Source organism: Bufo bufo, chromosome 1, assembly GCF_905171765.1.
Source record: "Bufo bufo chromosome 1, aBufBuf1.1, whole genome shotgun sequence".
NCBI classification, from domain to species: Eukaryota; Metazoa; Chordata; class Amphibia; order Anura; family Bufonidae; genus Bufo; species Bufo bufo.
The window spans coordinates 649,875,261-649,897,521 of NC_053389.1; the positions used below are offsets into that span (position 1 = coordinate 649,875,261).

At 40.4% G+C, this 22,261-nt stretch overlaps 1 protein-coding gene across 1 annotated transcript in view; it reads right to left on the reverse strand.

Annotated features, from left to right (window-relative positions):
* Positions 1–7,783: 7,783 nt before the first annotated feature.
* LOC120986414 (protein unc-13 homolog B-like) overlaps positions 7,784–22,261 on the reverse strand; it is a 238,915-nt gene continuing 224,437 nt past the window's right edge. The window contains exon 6 of the mRNA XM_040414973.1: positions 7,784–7,956. Coding sequence (XP_040270907.1) covers positions 7,784–7,956 — 173 coding nt within the window. The remainder of the gene's footprint in view (positions 7,957–22,261) is intronic.

Consider the following 22,261-nt stretch of genomic DNA (forward strand, 5'->3'; position numbering starts at 1 on the left):
CTGCACAGGGATCCAGTCAGCAAGGCTGTGGCAGGTAAGTGGAACTTGTTCACATTACCTGCCATATCCATAGGACTGTTTGTGTTCCCCTTTTTCCCAGCAGCTTGGCCAGTGAGACTCCTCTTCCTTCGTGTCCAGAAGGAACAGGTCGTCTTACCCTGCTCCTAGGTGAGGGCCATCTTGAGGGCTAGCAGGGACTTCTAGGTTCCGGAGCATGAGCCCTCCTACCATCAAGGTTGGCTCATGTAGCTAGGAGTCAGGGTCAGGTTAGGGATGCGTTTAGGAGGTGACCTGCTCCCTAATCCTGTCGTCCTGGTCGAGCAGCGACCATCATCTCTGTACACCGCACGGCTGAGGGTTTTCCCCATCCTCAGCCGTGACAGCAGCCCACCAGGGTGCTAAAGCCATCTTTCAATTGTACGGTTTTCCACAATAAACGTATCCTTTTCTTCTAATATTGTAGTCACCTACGTATATATCATCATTACATTCACACATAGCAAGTTTCATTCAATTCCAACAACTCCTTCTTGGTGCATTACTTTTTTTTGTCAGTTAGTGTATTTTGCAAATATTTCAAATCGATGCTAAAAATAATAAAAAGCTTAAGTACAATTAACTTGACAAGGATTACACATTAAAAACAATCTATACATATTTAAATTTCCTTGTGCCTACTGAGCCTAATTTACTACACCCTGTACAGAATTATTAGGCAAATGAGTATTTTGACCACATAATCCTCTTTATGCATGTTGTCTTACTCCAAGCTGTATAGGCTCGAAAGCCTACTACCAATTAAGCATATTAGGTGATGTGCATCTCTGTAATGAGAAGGGGTGTGGTCTAATGACATCAACACCCTATATCAGGTGTGCATAATTATTAGGCAACTTTCTTTCCTTTGGCAAAATGGGTCAAAAGAAGGACTTGACAGGCTCAGAAAAGTCAAAAATAGTGAGATATCTTGCAGAGGGATGCAGCACTCTTAAAATTGCAAAGCTTCTGAAGCGTGATCATCGAACAATCAAGCGTTTCATTCAAAATAGTCAACAGGGTCGCAAGAAGCGTGTGGAAAAACCAAGGCGCAAAATAACTGCCCATGAACTGAGAAAAGTCAAGCGTGCAGCTGCCAAGATGCCACTTGCCACCAGTTTGGCCATATTTCAGAGCTGCAACATCACTGGAGTGCCCAAAAGCACAAGGTGTGCAATACTCAGAGACATGGCCAAGGTAAGAAAGGCTCAAAGACGACCACCACTGAACAAGACACACAAGCTGAAACGTCAAGACTGGGCCAAGAAGTATCTCAAGACTGATTTTTCTAAGGTTTTATGGACTGATGAAATGAGAGTGAGTCTTGATGGGCCAGATGGATGGGCCCGTGGCTGGATTGGTAAAGGGCAGAGAGCTCCAGTCCGACTCAGACGCCAGCAAGGTGGAGGTGGAGTACTGGTTTGGGCTGGTATCATCAAAGATGAGCTTGTGGGGCATTTTCGGGTTGAGGATGGAGTCAAGCTCAACTCCCAGTCCTACTGCCAGTTTCTGGAAGACACCTTATTCAAGCAGTGGTACAGGAAGAAGTCTGCATCCTTCAAGAAAAACATGATTTTCATGCAGGACAATGCTCCATCACACTCGTCCAAGTACTCCACAGCGTGGCTGGCAAGAAAGGGTATAAAAGAAGAAAATCTAATGACATGGCCTCCTTGTTCACCTGATCTGAACCCTATTGAGAACCTGTGGTCCATCATCAAATGTGAGATTTACAAGGAGGGAAAACAGTACACCTCTCTGAACAGTGTCTGGGAGGCTGTGGTTGCTGCTGCACGCATTGTTGATGGTGAACAGATCAAAACACTGACAGAATCCATGGATGGCAGGCTTTTGAGTGTCCTTGCAAAGAAAGGTGGCTATATTGGTCACTGATTTGTTTTTGTTTTGTTTTTGAATGTCAGAAATGTATATTTGTGAATGTTGAGATGTTATATTAGTTTCACTGGTAAAAATAAATAATTGAAATGGGTATATATTTGTTTTTTGTTAAGTTGCCTAATAATTATGCACAGTAATAGTCACCTGCACACACAGATATCCCCCTAAAATAGCTAAAACTAAAAACAAACTAAAATCTACTTCCAAAAATATTCAGCTTTGATATTAATGAGTTTTTTGGGTTCATTGAGAACATGGTTGTTGTTCAATAATAAAATTAATCCTCAAAAATACAACTTGCCTAATAATTCTGCACTCCCTGTATTAATATTTAATGCTTTTGGTACTTTTCCTTGACAGTTACACAGCATTCTGTAGCAAATAATGTTTCAGCATTGTATGAATTATTGCAGTATGTAGAGCAACAGGGACTTGTGACCCACAGCACAATAGTCGGGGATGGGGTTTGATTGGTACTCAGAGGCCTAACAAAGTTCCTCAGTCTTATCATAAGTATTTGCCTGCTAGGTCAGGCCAACAGCAATGACCTTATAAATTGCCACCATAGACAGAGGGGGTAGAATTGTGCTAAATGGCAGCACCTCAACTGCATTCCAGTTTCAAATTATTTGATCTTTCAGAAAATAGTGGAAATATTAAAATATAATTTTTATTACATATCTAATAAAACAACTATAATATAATGTCCAACCTAAGTAAATGCTTTGTTGTTCTACAATTTTTTCGGGTTGTCAGGGAAGGATAAATTACCAGCAAATGATCATTGTATTCTGTGGGTACCCAAGTATAGTGGTCAGTGTCCCACTGAGTGTGTATTCTTCAACAAACAGTAAAGAGGACCGTACCATATGATACACCTTGTCACAGTATCTGTAGAATGGGTCCACCAGTGTAGAGATTGTGTCCCATCCACCTAATCTCTCTCAGTGCAGGTTATTGGAGGCTGTATATCGAGGGTTAACACACAGCCTCCATCTTTAGTGATAATCACCTACCACCAGTATACCACCAATGTGCGTTTTAGGTACTGTTAAAACAAGTTTAATCTGGGTTAGCAGATAACCACCACTTATCGTTGATGATCATCACTGTCCAGTATCGCTGTCCCCAATTATGCACTACAGTATATACTGACTAGTGTCTGTAGGAGGATGGCCCAATATGGTGTAACCTCTCCCCAATCTTGTCCTGACCCAACATGTTTCATCCAAAGCAGATTCATCAGAGGATGTTCTCTGTAGGAATGGAGTTCATGAGGAGACATGAAGTACAGAGAGGAGGTGGGTGTGTGGATAATGAGCAGCAGCACTTGTATGTAGTCTCCATTACCACAGCCCCACATTATTACAGTCTGTCTTGTCCATCCTCAATACTTCATATCTCCTCAAGAACTCCATTCATACAGAGATTCAGCTGAAGATCTTATCAGCTATATTCAGGATCATAATCCCTGACAAGTAGAGTAGAGAGGAGGATGAGGCAGCTTTTTACCTCTGTGTTGTGAAGTAACTTGTCCTGCTGTGTGATTAGGACAGGTTTTGTTTGTACTAATAAGACAGTGGTCATTTTATTTCCCCTAATGATTGCTCCCTAGACAAAAAAAGCTGTTATCATTAATGAAAGGTATTTGGGAATATACACTGCTCAAAAAAATAAAGGGAACACTTAAACAACACAATGTAACTCCAAGTCAATCACACTTCTGTGAAATCAAACTGTCCACTTAGGAAGCAACACTGAGTGACAATCAATTTCACATGCTGTTGTGCAAATGGGATAGACAACAGGTGGAAATTATAGGCAATTAGCAAGACACCCCCAATAAAGGAGTGGTCCTGCAGGTGGTAACCACAGACCACTTTTCAGTTCCTATGCTTCCTGGCTGATGTTTTGGTCACTTTTTAATGCTGGCGGTGCTTTCACTCTAGTGGTATCATAAGACGGAGTCTACAACCCACACAAGTGGCTCAGGTAGTGCAGCTTATCCAGGATGGCACATCAATGCGAGCTGTGGCAAGAAGGTTTGCTGTGTCTGTCAGCGTAGTGTCCAGAGCATGGAGGCACTACCAGGAGACAGGCCAGTACATCAGGAGTTGTGGAGGAGGCCGTAGGAGGGCAACAACCCAGCAGCAGGACCGCTACCTCCGCCTTTGTGCAAGGAGGAACAGGAGGAGCACTGCCAGAGCCCTGCAAAATGACCTCCAGCAGGCCACAAATGTGCATGGGTCTGCTCAAACGGTCAGAAACAGACTCCATGAGGGTGATATGAGGGCCCGACGTCCACAGGTGGGGGTTGTGCTTACAGCCCAACACCGTGCAGGACGTTTGGCATTTGCCAGAGAACACCAAGATTGGCAAATTCGCCACTGGCGCCCTGTGCTCTTCACAGATGAAAGCAGGTTCACACTGAGCACATGTGACAGATGTGACAGAGTCTGGAGACGCCATGGAGAACGTTCTGCTGCCTGCAACATCCTCCAGCATGACCGGTTTGGCATTGGGTCAGTAATGGTGTGGGGTGGCATTTCTTTGGAGGGCCACACAGCCCTCCATGTGCTCGCCAGAGGTAGCCTGACTGCCATTAGGTACCGAGATGAGATCCTCAGACCCCTTGTGAGACCATATGCTGGTGCGGTTGGCCCTGGGTTCATCCTAATGCAAGACAATGCTAGACCTCATGTGGCTGGAGTGTGTCAGCAGTTCCTGCAAGACGAAGGCATTGATGCTATGGACTGGCCCGCCCATTCCCCAGACCTGAATCCAATTGAGCACATCTGGGACATCATGTCTCGCTCTATCCACCAACGTCACGTTGCACCACAGACTGTGCAGGAGTTGGCAGATGCTTTAGTCCAGGTCTGGGAGGAGATCCCTCAGGAGACAGTCCGCCACCTCATCAGGAGCATGCACAGGCGTTGTAGGGAGGTCATACAGGCACGTGGAGGCCACACACACTACTGAGCCTCATTTTGACTTGTTTTAAGGACATTACATCAAAGTTGGATCAGCCTGTAGTGTGTTTTTCCACTTTAATTTTGAGTGTGACTCCAAATCCAGACCTCCATGGGTTAAAAAAATAGATTTCCATTTTTTTTTTTGTGTGATTTTGTTGTCAGCACATTCAACTATGTAAAGAACAAAGTATTTCAGAAAAATATTTAGTTAATTCAGATCTAGGATGTGTTATTTTTGTGTTCCCTTTATTTTTTTGAGCAGTGTATTTATAATAAAGTCATATTTAAGTGTTTTTTTATTTTCTTAATTCTTGGAGAACTCCTTAAAGACCGAAAGAGTCCATGTCCTTAAGAGATTTAAGGGTTGTCCATTTTTTTTTCAGATTCAACTGGAAATGATAAAGTAATAAAAAAAGTTACCTTTACTTCTTTCACCAGCTCCGATTCAGCATCACCGCTCAGGCATCTTCTTATGCTGCATCAAGTGATGCATTCTTTGACTGCAATGATGATGTTCCATACACTGCTACAGCCAATCACTGACCTCAGCGGTCTAGCATGATATACTGCTGAGATCAGTGACTGTAGCGGTATATGGAACATCATCACTGTAGCCTATGAATATGTCACTGGTTGCAGCACGGGAAGATGACATAGTGGGTGCATTAGATCGGAGCAGGTGCAGGAAAGGAAAGGTACATTTTTTTAAATTATTTTTTTTACCAGCTCCTCGTCACTTCGGTAAAATTAAATAAAATTAAAAAAAAAACCTCAGATGAACCCCTTTAATGATGATTATATTCTAGTTAATAACTAGCAACAAATCGTTTATTGAGATACTTTCAACATTTTTAAATAGCAAAACTGGATTAAACCATAGCTGCTTTGAAGATGGGGAATTTATTGACATTTTACCTACTGTATGTGAATTATGTGGTTTCAATACATGTGTCTATTAATACAAATTTCATTTAAGGAATATAATTAATACAGCCATCTGAGGCTGGGTGCCTGAAGGGGTAGTTCGAAATAATATGCTTGTGTCTCTTTGACCTTTTGCTTTATTTACACTTTGGCTCCTAATGACTTCTAAGGTATAGGATAGAAAATCAATTAAACCAGCATAATTGAAGTCAAAGATGGTATACTATTAACCTCAGTCATTGTTGACAAAGACAAGAAAACTGTAGTTACAATACAAGAGAAGCCCTATGTGTGGACAGCAAAGGATAAGTACAGTAGCTACCTGTGACAGATACATCATGCAAATGTAATGTGTTATAGAATGAAAATTATGCCTTACTTATTTTGGCATAACATTACCAGTTAAATGATTATTAATAAAGCTATATCTGCATCTATAATTATAGGCTTATATGACCACAAAAGGATATAATTAAAAACATAAGAGATATATATTTTGTAATGAAAAATTGGGATTTATTTAATAGGCATAAAAATTATATGAAATTACCTATTTGATACCATGTGTAGGAAGGCGCAAGGGTCCATCGTTGATGGAAGGTATGTGTCACAGAGGTTCCTGGCCTCGGTGAAGTAAGAGCAGGTATTTTCAGGTGTCAGCGGCAGCTAAAGCTGATTGACACTTTGCTATTTTCGTATGCCTGTATAGCTGATCCAGGATGGCTCTTACTGGGAGTAGTCAAAGTGATGGATGGGTGACTACACCCCACGTTCCAGGCCGGGTCTTGACTGGCCTATAAAAAACCCAGTCAGCAGTGTCAGCTGGGAGTGATTACCTCTCTCTGACAGAGGAGCCCTGGCAATCGCTGGTGTGGAAACTGAGCTCTGTGCTGGGCTGAAAAGCTGAGACCCGTGTATTGGGAGAGCAGGCCACCTAAAGCCTGCATTTTGACTGCTGGAGGCAGAACTGCCGACAAGGTGACGTTGTTTTGTTATGCACGAACTTTCTACTTGGTGTAAACAAACACCAACCTTGCAAAGAGTGTTTTTCTTTGACCTTATGTGTGAATAAACACGGACATTTGAATTACGAACTTGTACTTTGCCTCTGTACTGCACCCGCTTATCCCAACTACCAGAGCGAATCCCCACACATGACAGAACCACAAAGTAGAACTAATTTATTTTACTGTAAAAGTTATTAATTTCAGCTTGACTCCCAAGCATGTGCTGTGGGTCTCTACTTGTCAGAGGAGGAGAGTGCAACCTTACATACTCTGCATCCTCTGACAAGTAGAGAAGAAGCATCAACTGAGGGGATTAATGTGCATCCCAAATTGAAGCTAGCAGGTCAAGACACAGCACATCATTGTCTAGCACAGTTCGATTTACTAGGAGAACACAGCTGTAGATGTTGAACAAGAAAAGTAGCGGGCGTTCTGTGACCAAAAGTTATCTCAACAAATACAAAATATTTCTAAAGATTTTTTTTCTTTAAATTGGCTCATAGCAAGGGCATATAATCAATAAAGAATCTTTACTCACCTTTTAAATTTACTAGCGTTAACACTCTAGTTCAGTCTAATCCAAGTGGGCCTGCAGCGGGAAGTTGCCATGCTTGCAGATGTAACTGCTAATGCCACTGATTAGCAGCATCAGTCTTGAGAACTATGGGCTGTATGTGACTGCTGTAGGCCCAGAGGGGACTTAAATAGCAGGGACTAGAACAGCGCAACAATTAAATTGTAAAAAAAAATTCTTTATTTTATGCATGTTGTGTTTTGTCGATTTTTTTTTTATTCAGAAAACATTTCAATTGATAAATTACTTATTTTAATATGCTCTTTGCATTTATTAATAGCATTTTCCCAGGATAGGCCCTTTAACTGTGCATACTGGCATTAAACTCCTATTGCTTTTGATAAATACCCAACTTGGCACAAAGATTGTTACGGTAAATTGTGATTATTTAACAGTGGTACAGAGTACATACAGCGGTACCTGGTTTCTTTTTTGATGGTACTAAGAATATATTTCTGTGATGAAGTACAAAGTTCTACGCTGTCAAAAGAGACCTCATTTTCATAGTTGGTTAGGTCCTCATGGTTTTCGATCATACCATCTGTTGAAACAATTAGTCAGAATAAGCTACAGTTTTTGATAGATAAGCAACATGGGTATTTTTTGCAAACAATTGAACATTTGGAGCTAAAATTTAATCAGTATGAATTATTATCACATCTGTTTCATATTTCTTGTTCATGGCCAACTTATGGTTCACGTCTCCCATGGTAAGGAACACACTGTTAACAAGTTATAGCAAAAACATGTAAATCTAGACTGTAATTATGTGAATCATAAGTCAAAATTACCATAGACATTACCAATATTTTAAGAAAAGATAACATTTCTAAGGTCTGTTTTTTTATGCTATAGATAGTATTAAAAATATATATACTGTAAATAAATAGAAAACAATTTTTTTTTTTGAATTGTTGGCTGTTTTTCCAGGCCTTTTCGCAGTCCAGTCCTTTGGCAGTCCTATGTCACTGAAAAAATAAATAAAAACTATTGTCCTTCTTTAGCTGTCCATCCTGAGATAAAACTTCTATATACAGTTGCAAGAAAAAGTATGTGAACCCTTTGGAATGATATGGATTTCTGCACAAATTGGTCATAAAATGTGATCTGATCTTCATAGACAATCACAGTCTGCTTAAACTAATAACACACAAAGAATTTTACCATGTTACCACTTTACCATGTTTTTATTGAACACACCATGTAAACATTCACAGTGCAGGTGGAAAAAGTATGTGAAGCCCTAGACTAATGGCATCTCCAAGAGCTAATTAGAGTGAGGTGTCAGCCAACTGGAGTCCAATCAATGAGATGAGATTGGAGGTGTTGGTTACAGCTGCCCTGCACTATAAAAAACACACACCAGTTCTGGGTTTGCTTTTCACAAGAAGCATTGTCTGATGTGAATGATGCCTCGCACAAAAGAGCTCTCAGAAGACCTACAATTAAGAATTGTTCACTTGCATAAAGCTGAAAAGGGTTATAAAAGTATCTCCAAAAGCCTTGCTGTTCATCAGTCCACGGTAAGACAAATTGTCTATAAATGGACACAGTTCAGCACTGCTGCTACTCTCTCTAGGAGTGGCCTTCCTGTAAAGATGACTGCAAGTGCATAGCGCAGACTGCTCAATGAGGTGAAGAAGAATCCTAGAGTGTCAACTAAAGACTTACAAAAGTCTCTGGCATATGCTAACATCCCTGTTAGTGAATCTACGATACGTAAAACACTAAACAAGAATGGATTTCATGGAAGGATACCACAGAGGAAGCCACTGCTGTCCAAAAAAACCATTGCTGCACGTTTACAGTTTGCACAAGAGCACCTGGATGTTCCACAGCAGTACTGGCAAAATATTCTGTGGACAGATGAAACCAAAGTTGAGCTGTTTGGAATAAACACACAACACTATGTGTGGAGAAAAAGAGGCACAGCACACCAACATCAAAACCTCATCCCAACTGTGAAGTATGGTAGTGGGGGCATCATGGTTTGGGGCTGCTTTGCTGCATCAGGGCCTGGACGTATTGTTATCATCGAAGGAAAAATGTATTCCTAAGTTTATCAAGACATTTTGCAGGAGAACTTAAGGCCATCTGTCCACCAGCTGAAGCTCAACAGAAGATGGGTGTTCCAACAGGGCAACAACCCAAAGCATAGAAGTAAATCAACAACAGAATGTTTTAAACAGAAGAAAATACATCTTCTGGAGTAGCCCAGTCAGAGTCCTGACATCAACCCGATTAAGATGCTGTGGCATGTCCTCAAGAAAGCGATTCACACCAGACATCCCAAGAATATTGCTGAACTGAAACAGTTCTGTAAAGAGGAATGGTCGAGAATTACCAAGGATAAAAGCCAGCATTAGGGCATATGGGCCTTGGAATATAACCAGCCAGAACAACTGAAGAATAGAACAGCCTAGTCTGGAGAGTTGATTTTACCCTCTGAGTATCTTGCAAAGGACATTTGTCTGCCATCTATAAAGAGCCTGCTAATTAGTTTATTGCTTCAATGTGGAACTGAACTGAACTGTTGTTCCAGTAAAGCCAAGTTTGGTTCACCATACCAACTGTGTACCTCAATTATTACAACTAGAAATCGGTGTGCCACCGTTACAGGCACTGGCGTCACGTTTCTTAAAGGGACCTTGCCCCAGACACATAAAATATCTGCAACATCCAGGGCACCTCATCCACCACCAGGCCTGGTCCCTAAATACAGAGTGTGCCTCAGAGGACTCCTGTGTCAGCCTCTCCTTCACTGCTGTACGCCTGCCCAGGGTCATCCTTTAGAACTGTGAGTAACCCTCGTTTGCCATTAACCGTGACCTCACAATTGCGATACCCTGCAGGTCTGGCGTGCTGCATATGAAACAGGGTGTTTTCTGTGTTGCAAGGGTATTTTAGTGGTTCTTTCCCTTTAATTATTACCTTTTAATGTAGTGAGCTAGTGATATTACTTGGTAATGTTAGCTAGTGAGCAGGCATAAAACCCTATTGTTCTCTGTGTCAGATGACCACCAAGCCATACTCCTTAGTGGTTAACTCAGGACATGTGTACTGCACTCTGGAGAACGTTTAGGTGGGGTCACTAGAAGATGTAAAGGATAGATACATGTAACAGAGCTTAAATCTCCAAGGAAGACATCATGTAGGAAGATGTCTGTGACTAGCCCTCTTTGTATTCACCATTGAGTGTCAGCCATGTTGGTGCTGCGAGCTGGCCAGTGAGGAGCGTGGCAGTTGATTACAGGTTGTGATTTTTTTTATTTTTTTTTATTTTACTCTGTATGTGATCTGTCCATAAATTTATTTAGTAAGCTTTTCATTCACTTTTTTAAGCCCATTGTATTCCTGTATATTATGGTGGGTTTACATGGAGCGAGAAGAAGGTGTTCCTTCCCAACAACCGGCTGCTAGTTCAGTGGGGGTGAAGCTCTGTATTTACATGCAGCAATCACCTTCACAGTATGGGAATAAGCGGTCGCTACTGCCATAGCTTGTACTCATACAGCTGCACTATTTCTGGGCAGCAGAGTGCTGTTTAGACAGCATGATTTTCTGTTAAGAAATGATAATTTACTTGACTGCAGGAACAACAGTTTCACTCAATGAACAAGCGTTTCACTCGTTGATCAGGTGATCGGCTGCACCTTTAGATGGGCAGATTGTCAGAAACGAGGGTTCATAGGAACTTTCATCTTTAATAATCTGCCAGACTATCCGGTGGTGTAAACCCACCATTAGCACACACTGTAAAACACCATGCTAAAGGTCCACACAATGAAGGAAGATAAAGAGTTAGGGCAGAAAGTAGAGAACATGGAGTGAGTTCAAAGATATTACATCTAAAAAAAATCCACCCATTTTTTGTAAAAGAAATTGCATAGAATATTTACATATTGCCTGTTAATTCTGCACAATCTTCTATATTTTATAAGGTATTCCCCCTTGTTTGCCAAGTCTTTTGTGCTGTTCGCACAGAGGTGTTGTCCATAAATACTGTAGGCTGCTGATAGAGAGTCATGTGACCAGGTGATGTCTCCAGCATTCAGATACACTGGACCTGCCATCTGCACTTGTTCTGTTGGGAGTTTAAATTCAGGTGCATTTTGTTTAAACAGAGGAGACATCACATAGAGGTGTTTGCCTGGTCAAATGATGCCCCATCAGCAGCCATCTTGTGGAAAGGACCTTTATGTGGGGACATGTCATATGGAATATAGCAAACAGCACAGAATATCAACAAAGGCTATATTAATAGGTGACAAAGTTATTTTACATGCACATTTGTTACAAGTAACCAGAAAGTGGCCAGCTCCTTTAAGTGATTGAGTAAAAAAAATGCAGTAATAACCCAATTTATTTAGCTACAGTACATACATAATTGTATGTGTAAAAATTGTAATTAGTGATGTTTCAGGTATTTTCATCCTCCAAAAATGTGTCCTTTGTGACCTCGATGAGACTCGTAGGATCCCAAATTGTCTGTGAGGACAGGATGTCAGTTGCTCTATTCATTTCTATAAATGACTTGATGTCAGTCAAATAGGAATGAATAGAGAAGTCGGCTTCAGTTCCACACAGCAGACGTGGTGCATCACAAGTTTCATTGGGGGTCATATGGGGCAACAACTGCAACTATCAGAGGATGAAAATACATCAATAAAAGACTAAATACGTTTTTTACACAACCGACTTTGCTATTCTACAACATTTAATGGTACTAGGGACCAAACATTTTAAAAGTGCCTCTTTAAGCTTAGATACATAAAACCAGAAAACCCTGTTCAACTTGTTATCCTGAAGTTTGATCCAGATAAAAACAAAAGAAACCCATGAGGTAGAGGGCAATTTTCCTCATTTGTGTTTGAGTTTCCCAGTGTACACTAAGATTTTTTCTGAATTAAGGGAGATTTTAATGAGTTCTGATTCTAATATAAACTTGCTCTTCATAATTCTTTAATTCTATGCTGCTAAGTGATTATACTGTGCATCATAAAATACTTTGAGGTAGCCCCTCTATACTTCCTTAGGCTTTAAATTGTCCATAAATTTACTGTCTGTAACAAAACACCTTTTCTTTTAGCTTCTTGTTTTTCGCTAAGGCAGGTTTTAGTAAAATGCTACCATGAGCACAAATGATAAATTACAGATCTATTCTAATGAAGTTTTCACAGAAAAGCCTGTTGAAATGGATGACATTCCATACATCACTAACATGAATTCACATATTTAATGTCATTGGAATTATGGATTCTCATTTTTCTAGACACCATAGTAGGAAAAAAAACTACTAAATCTGTTAATGTATAAAAATCTAAAGCAAAAAACAGCATTTAATTGTATAAACATAGTTGGATTTTAACAAACTATTCCAGAAACATAAAGAATAATTCCTAAAGCTTAGGCAATGATTTTCCGTAGAATGATCAGATATAAAAATGCAATAGCCTAGATGAAATTTTCCCATTAAAAAATAATTACGGTAATAGTAATTATAAAAAGAAATACTGGAATTTAGCAATATAACTTAAAGGGTTATTCCGGTTATAACAAGTCATCATAAATAAAAGATTGCTGGGGGTCTTACCACTGGGACCTTAACAGATCATGAGAATGGGGGCCCTGTATCCTGTGGAGCCCCCTGAAATGGACGGAGCGGCTGTTTGGAAAAGTGCACCGTCTCTCCGTTAATTTTCCTATAAATAGGGGATAACTTGTTATAACCACAATACCCATTTATTTTCATATGTTGGGGGGGGCAGATACAGTTCTGTTATAGATGGTTTGCTGGGCTGTGCTTAGTTAATGAGGCAATAATTTCAATCTACAAGGCAAGCACTCAAAATATCATGGATCAGGCACTATTTCAGGGATGGCCAACCTGTGGCTCTCCAGCTGTTGTAAAACTACAATTCCCACCATGCCATGCTGTAGACTGATAGCTGTAGGCAGTCTGGGCATGCTGGGAGTTGTAGTTTTGCAACAGCTGGAGAGCCTCAGGTTGGCCAGCCCTGCACTATTTAATACTAATAGTACAGGGTATCACAATAATAACATCACTTAAAATATATAGCATATAACGCTACAACACTAGAATTCGATAAAAATTCGATAAGAATAATTAAAAAAATCGTAAAAAAATCGTAGAGGGATAAGGTGCAAGATAAGTTCCTGTCGAAATAAATTATATCAGTAGATGTCCTTATTAGTGCATCTGGTATTAGCGCTGAAATATTGGCCGCCTGCACGCTTTGATATAGTATTGCATCCAAAATCACAGATAACTGTTTTGATAGCCGCAGTATATTGTACGGATAAATGATTGCTCACCGAGCACTCACCCCACTGAGGAAGAGGTCAGCAAGACCTCGAAATGCGTCTGGTGCTATATGCCGATGCTCTGAAAGATCCCACAACCAATTGAAGTATGGCTATGCGATTTCAACTCTATAATTTAATCTGGTGAGACGACTCTTCAGTAATTCGGAAAGTGAAGGCAAAAAGCGATCTGCACCCGTGAATTCGAATCCAAATTCTCGTGAGAACTGTGCACGGAGCAGAATACAGAGACAGTCCAGGCAATTGCAAGAAAATCTTACCGCTATGCAGGTATTGACTTGCCCGGAACACCTACACCTGAGCGCACGCTAGTCAGTGTGAACATCACATACCATCAGGTGGGGTGAGTGCTCGGTGAGCAATCATTTATCCGTACAATATACTGCGGCTATCAAAACTGTTATCTGTGATTTTGGATGCAATACTATATCAAAGCGTGCAGGCGGCCAGTATTCCAGCGCTAATACTAGATGCACTAATAAGGACATCTACTGATATAATTTATTTTGACAGGAACTTATCTTGCACCTTATCCCTCTACGATTTTTTTGTGATTTTTTTTATTATTTTTATAGAATTTTTATCGAATTCTAGTGTTGTAGTGTTATATCTATGCTATATATTTTAAGTGATGTTATTATTGTGATACCCTGTACTATTAGTATTAAATAGTGTGCCTGCTCCATGATAGTTTGAGTGCTTGCCTTTCAAGTTTATTTTTTCTAGTGTGCACGTATTGAATAGGGTGATTCAATTTTAGGTTTAAGCACCTATTTCATAGCCATAGGGGGTGAGCCATTCCATTATTTCTCCTCCGATAATTTCAATCTGTACCTGTGCTATTATATGATATTTCATCTCCATTCCACAGAAAGCTTTTATTTCAATAACCTGTTTCTAACGATGAATGTGTTTTTTTTGGCAAAATTATTGACACTTATACAGTACTTGCGGCTTATGTCTTTATTCCAAACAAAGCCAAAGTTTTGGCGATTGAATTTTGGCTAATCCCGCAAAACAGCATCTGTCATTTTACATGTTACATTAGCGGGCACAGCAGGGCAGGGAATGTAAATACAGAGGATCACATAACCCTGGGCGGGGCCCTAGTTATCAGGCTTGCCCCTAATGCCTTGCAGTCAGCCTCACAGCCAATAGGGAGGGATGATATAGACATGTGTCATAAGCACAATGTAAAGTTCCAGGGAGAGACGCCATTTTGAGCTTGTCCACTAATGTGACAGGACATCTCTGTCACAGACATAGCAACTTAGACACATATTACAGTGAGTTTAGGGTCATACTGAAATATTTTTAGTGCACATTTTTAGTGCATTGAATTCATTGATAGGAAGACTGGTTCTAGCACTAGGGGCAAGATAGGGTCAGTTAGGGTACTGAGTGTCTGTTACAGTGCTTGAGCTGTTTGCTTATACAGGGAGTGCAGAATTATTAGGCAAGTTGTATTTTTGAGGATTAATTTTATTATTGAACAACAACCATGTTCTCAATGAACCCAAAAAACTCATTAATATCAAAGCTGAATATTTTTGGAAGTAGTTTTTAGTTTGTTTTTGGTTTTAGCTATTTTAGGGGGATATCTGTGTGTGCAGGTGACTATTACTGTGCATAATTATTAGGCAACTTAACAAAAAACAAATATATACCCATTTCAATTATTTATTTTTACCAGTGAAACCAATATAACATCTCAACTTGGACGCGTGTGATGGAGCATTGTCCTGCATGAAAATCATGTTTTTCTTGAAGGATGCAGACTTCTTCCTGTACCACTGCTTGAAGAAGGTGTCTTCCAGAAACTGGCAGTAGGACTGGGAGTTGAGCTTGACTCCATCCTCAACCCGAAAAGGCCCCACAAGCTCATCTTTGATGATACCAGCCCAAACCAGTACTCCACCTCCACCTTGCTGGCGTCTGAGTCGGACTGGAGCTCTCTGCCCTTTACCAATCCAGCCACGGGCCCATCCATCTGGCCCATCAAGACTCACTCTCATTTCATAAGTCCATAAAACCTTAGAAAAATCAGTCTTGAGATATTTCTTGGCCCAGTCTTGACGTTTCAGCTTGTGTGTCTTGTTCAGTGGTGGTCGTCTTTCAGCCTTTCTTACCTTGGCCATGTCTCTGAGTATTGCACACCTTGTGCTTTTGGGCACTCCAGTGATGTTGCAGCTCTGAAATATGGCCAAACTGGTGGCAAGTGGCATCTTGGCAGCTGCACGCTTGACTTTTCTCAGTTCATGGGCAGTTATTTTGCGCCTTGGTTTTTCCACACGCTTCTTGCGACCCTGTTGACTATTTTGAATGAAACGCTCGATTGTTCGATGATCACGCTTCAGAAGCTTTACAATTTTAAGAGTGCTGCATCCCTCTGCAAAATATCTCACTATTTTTGACTTTTCTGAGCCTATCAAGTCCTTCTTTTGACCCATTTTGCCAAAGTAAAGGAAGTTGCCTAAAAATTATGCACACCTAATATAGGGTGTTGATGTCATTAGACCACACCCCTTCTCATTACAGAGATGCACATCACCTAATATGCTTAATTGGTAGTAGGCTTTCAAGCCTATACAGCTTGGAGTAAGACAGCATGCATAAAGAGGATGATGTGGTCAAAATACTCATTTGCCTAATAATTCTGCACTCCCTGTATACACAGTTGCACATCGGTATTTAAAGAAATAATACTCCTTTATTTGTTTAGGAACCTGCTAGCAACCCAAGTAAAAATGGAATCTACTGGCTCATGATGTTTTAAGCATCATAGATGTAATAAGCACTGTGCAATTGTGCATTCTTTTCCAAAACCAATCGCAAAGTTTCTACAGTTAATAAGTGTATTTCCCAGCGTCACTGCCAGCATACCTTTTGGCTGCAGACATTGTGCAGTTTTTCCAAAAACCTGTGGCAAAATTTCTACAATTAATAAATAAATGTACAATAAGCATATTTCCGAGCATCACTATCAGTGTATATTTTGGCCACAGACAATTGCACATTTTTTTTCCCAAAAACTTGTCACAAATAAGAATATGGGTGGCAGTAGTAGTGCAAACAGCAATAGTAGCACTGCCAGAACCATCTGTCCAGCCAGTAGTAGTAGCAGGCCACATGCCTCCCTCACTTCCGCTAGGTAACATTATTTTTGTGGAGAAAGATGACATTGTGGACTAGAGGAATCACTCATCATCTTGGTCAAAGCAGGATGATGTTGATATTACCTCTGAGTATGACACCAAGCCTTTGAACCGGGGTTCATTCCCTCTGCTCCTCCTCCTTGCGGCCCCAGAGCAGTCTTTCATTTACATAATCTCTGTCTTCACAGAACAAGTCATTGCTTCTTTAGATAGTATTGTGTGTATGTGAACAGCGGCAGACATCTTCCGCCAAAAGGGATCATTTTTTTAGCCATTTTTTTTATTTTAAAAAGCATAATAAATCTGGCAGTGGAGTGTGTTCTTAAACAGACTGTCACCACCAACAACTATGCGTTTAGCTATAGATATATATGTTGCTGTCACTTGAAGATTTTGAATACTGTCTTGGCGTTAAAAAACTTGAAAGTAATCCAACACTTAGGAGACCCCAGAATGTCGCAACTTTTCAGGGCAATCTGAGCCCTTTCGGTCTAATTTATTTGTACCAGAATGAGTTTCTTCCAACTCATTCATTTGGATTAGAGCCAAAATGAATCTCAAGAAATTCACTCATCTCTTCTCATTAATACAGGTTTGTCAGGGGTTTGGACAGTGTGCAGTGCTATTCTTGTCATCAACAATACCAGAGCACTGATGGACACCACATTATGCTAATGTTAGCACAGCCTAAGAAAATCAGCTGATATTAACCCCTTCAGCCATTAGGTCCGGCATTGCCCTGGATTGACTGATAGCCAGACTCCCTTTGTAATGGCCGAGATTGGACATAACTGCAATCACAACCACTTAACCCTCTATATGTTGCAATCAATGTCCCCATCACCCTCCCCACCTTGAGACCGCAATTGCCATGACAATTGAAAGCTTAACAAAGGCTTCCAGGACTGCAATGGCTGTACATCTGACAGTTTGATGCTGACAGCCAATTATGTTTTGATATAGTGGGACTAAATAAATCATGAAATAAATGTGAATAAAGTTTGTTAAAATGTACCCAGTGAAAAAATAAAGCAACTTTTCCATAAAAATGTTTTTGTAAAAGAGTAAAACACAAACATATGTGTGGTATCACAACTGTCACAACCCATATAATATATGTTGTTAATAAATTACATGGTGGACCTTTTCTTCTCAGCTTAAGTCATTGTTTGCTACATCTACATATGTCTCAAAATAGAAATAAAAACCAAAAAAGCACGGGAGACATTTTTTATTTTATTCTTTTAAAATTTTTAAATAGTTTAGAAAAAATGTTTTAAGATTTTTTTTATAAAGTATGCAGAAACAGGGTGAGAACCACATTGCACTAAAAGTTGGGTGCAAAGTATCGGTCTTAAGTAAGCCAACCAAGAGCTGACATAACAAAGAGAAAAGTGTCTGTTACGGCAGGGAACAATGAGCCCTGAACTCCATCTACACCACTGTCCCTACCTACTAGCACGATGCATTCTAAACAACGGCCCGCAACTGGACGCCAATCCCTACTTAACTAAGTGCAGGGGTCTAAGCGGAAACAAAGCAAGAATAAAATAACAATTTGAAAGATAGACACCAGGCAAAATACACAGCTACAACAAAGTAAACAGACTGACTGAGTCAAACCAGGAGTGACAATCAAAGGCAAAATCAGAAACCAAGAGCAATACGATATCAAAGCCTAGTCAAAACCAAGAAGTCACCTCAGGGTCCAAATACCCTGAATACCAGGCAAGAATTTCACAGCAATACAGAATGGCAGAAGACCTTATTCACAGGCAACTGTGGAAGCAGTTTGCCTGTTTAAATAGGGCAATGGTCATGTGAGACATTCAGGATCACGTGACCCGTGTGATGTCAACAAGTAGGAAGTGTTGGTGTTTGCAGGAATTGGCTGCCACTCCAGTACATGGAATTCCGGCCTAGTAGCCATGGAAACTGGACACCGGCGGCACTGCCTGCTAGCAATCATGTCTGCCTTTCTCCACCTCTCTGTTCTTTCCTGTCTATATCTATGTTTCTGTAGAGATTTTTTCATTCCTGGCTTGAAGAAAGGACCTCAGAGTCTCGAAGGCTTGCTTTATACATCATGTATTGTAGTTAGCCATTAAAAGGTATCAAATTACAATATTTTATATTGTTTCTCTTTGGAGAGCATCAAGACTTCTCACTACTGGCTACGCTAACAAACCTTTTTCGTTTGGTGATGAATTTGGCACACCTTTTTACCGTCTGGTCTAATAATATATATTGTCTATGGCAATAATAATAATAATAATACAAACCGGATTCCAAAAAAGTTGGGACACTAAACAAATTGTGAATAAAAATTGAATGCAATGATGTGGAGATGGCAGATGTCAATATTTTATTTGTAATAGAACGTAGATGACAGATCAAACGTTTAATCCGAGTAAATGTATCATTTTAAAGGAAAAATACGTTGATTCCAATTTTCACGGTGTCAACAAATCCCCAAAAAGTTGGGACAAGTAGCAATAAGAGGCTGTAAAAAGTAAATTTGAGCATAACGAAGAGCTGGAAGACCAATTAACACTAATTAGGTCAATTGGCAACATGATTGGGTATAAAAAGAGCTTCTCAGAGTGGCAGTGTCTCTCAGAAGCCAAGATGGGTAGAGGATCACCAATTCCCACAATGTTGCGCAGAAAGATAGTGGAGCAATATCAGAAAGGTGTTACCCAGCGAAAAATTGCAAAGACTTTGCATCTATCATCATCAACTGTGCATAACATCATCCGAAGATTCTGAGAATCTGAAACAATCTCTGTGCGTAAGGGTCAAGGCCGTAAAACCATACTGGATGCCCGTGATCTCCGGGCCCTTAAACGACACTGCACCACAAACAGGAATGCTACTGTAAAGGAAATCACAGAATGGGCTCAGGAATACTTCCAGAAACCATTGTCAGTGAACACAATCCACCGTGCCATCCGCCGTTGCCAGCTGAAACTCTACAGTGCAAAGAAGAAGCCATTTCTAAGCAAGATCCACAAGCTCAGGCGTTTTCACTGGGCCAGGGATCATTTAAAATGGAGTGTGGCAAAATGGAAGACTGTTCTGTGGTCAGACGAGTCACGATTCGAAGTTCTTTTTGGAAATCTGGGACGCCATGTCATCCGGACCAAAGAGGACAAGGACAACCCAAGTTGTTATCAACGCTCAGTTCAGAAGCCTGCATCTCTGATGGTATGGGGTTGCATGAGTGCGTGTGGCATGGGCAGCTTGCATGTCTGGAAAGGCACCATCAATGCAGAAAAATATATTCAGGTTCTAGAACAACATATGCTCCCATCCAGACGTCATCTCTTTCAGGGAAGACCCTGCATTTTTCAACAAGATAATGCCAGACCACATTCTGCATCAATCACAACATCATGGCTGCGTAGGAGAAGGATCCGGGTACTGAAATGGCCAGTCTGCAGTCCAGATCTTTCACCTATAGAGAACATTTGGCGCATCATAAAGAGGAAGGTGCAACAAAGAAGGCCCAAGACGATTGAACAGTTAGAGGCCTGTATTAGACAAGAATGGGAGAGCATTCCTATTTCTAAACTTGAGAAACTGGTCTCCTCTGTCCCCAGACGTCTGTTGAGTGTTGTAAGAAGAAGGGGAGATGCCACACAGTGGTGAAAATTGCCTTGTCCCAACTTTTTGGGGATTTGATGACACCATGAAATTCTGATTCAACATATTTTTCCCTTAAAATGGTACATTTTCTCAGTTTAAACTTTTGTTCCGGGATTTATGTTCTATTCTGAATAAAATATTAGAAGTTGGCACCTCCACATCATTGCATTCAGTTTTTTTACGATTTGTATAGTGTCCCAACTTTTTTGGAATCCGGTTTGTAATAAATCTTCAACGCCATCATTGTCTGCCTTCCAACAAATTTTATTGCTAAAATTAGAATAGCAAAATGTAGTTTGTAGCTGTATAAGAGATGACATCCCTCAGCTGCTGTATCACCCATGTGCTACAGTACCCTCCATTTTTATATATTAGATTTATAATTATTTCAGTCCGCTGGATTTTATCTCTGCCAATATATCTGCTTTGCAGCTCATTCACAATGGACATACAAAAAGTTGAAAGATCTAGAGAGCAGTGGGCGTGAAGAAAATGGAATCAGAATTCTAGTATAAATCACTCTGCTGTCATAAGGTTTAGATGAAAACAAGCCAGGAGATGGATGTACTCTGCTGCGGTACTGGTGCATAAAGTAAGCTGTGCATATATGGATACGTATTCTCATAGGCACTACATTGTTTAAAATTGTAATAGACACAATGAGGGAGATTTACTAATCAAAATTCACAAGAATTCTTCCACAATTTGTGCCAATAAAATGAAGCGCATGTTTTGCACACATTTATTATTCAGGATTAAATTAAAGTGTTTTTCTAAACTTTATTATTGATGACCTATCCTCTGGTTAGGTTATCAGTATCTGATCAGTGGGGGTCCGAAACACAGAACCCATGTCCATAAGCAGTTTGAGAAGGCACCTGGGATCGCAGCAGCGCAGTGGCCTTTTGTCAGTTTCCCTAGGCTAAGTGACATCATTGAAGTGAATGAGGCTGAGCTGCTATACCAAGCACAGCTGCTATCAAATGGACAGCACTATGCTTGGTGAGCAGGGAGAAGGTTCTGGCGCTACTGTGAGTGTCAGTCCCTTCTCAAACAGTTGATCGTCGGGGATCCTGGGTGTCGGACCCCCACCTATCAGATACTGATGACCTATCCAGAGAAAATCCTCTAGATTCATATATGCACCAGATGTAACAAAGAACATGCAACATTTGATAAATTTGGGGCTAAGTACACCAATGCATATTCAAGAAAAACTGACATCAAATATTGGCCACATAATAAATTCCACCTTATACAAGACAGTCTATAGCTGCCAGAGTTATTAGCCAGCATGAACCACTGTGATAAATCTGGCACAGTGTAAGGGGCTGTTCAGAATATGGCCTGGATTCTGGACCACAGGGCTATCGGGTGGCCTATTGCTTTCAATAGGAGCCCACAGTTTATGGCCGTGCTAAAAATGACATTCAATTGCAATTGCATGAATTGCAGTGCTACATCACACTGAAACAATTCTGCTGTCAATATACTCCATCTGAACTGTCTGTGTAAGTTTAATGGGGGTGGGGATTTATCATAACAGGGGGTTGCTTGGTGCATCTTAAAACATAACACTATTGTCTTGAAATGATACTCCACATTTTTTATACCATCACCTTATTTGATTGTGGTTGGCTGTGGTTGTAAGTGGTTGTGGGTACTGAATAGGGCAAGATGTGAAGACTTTAAAAGACA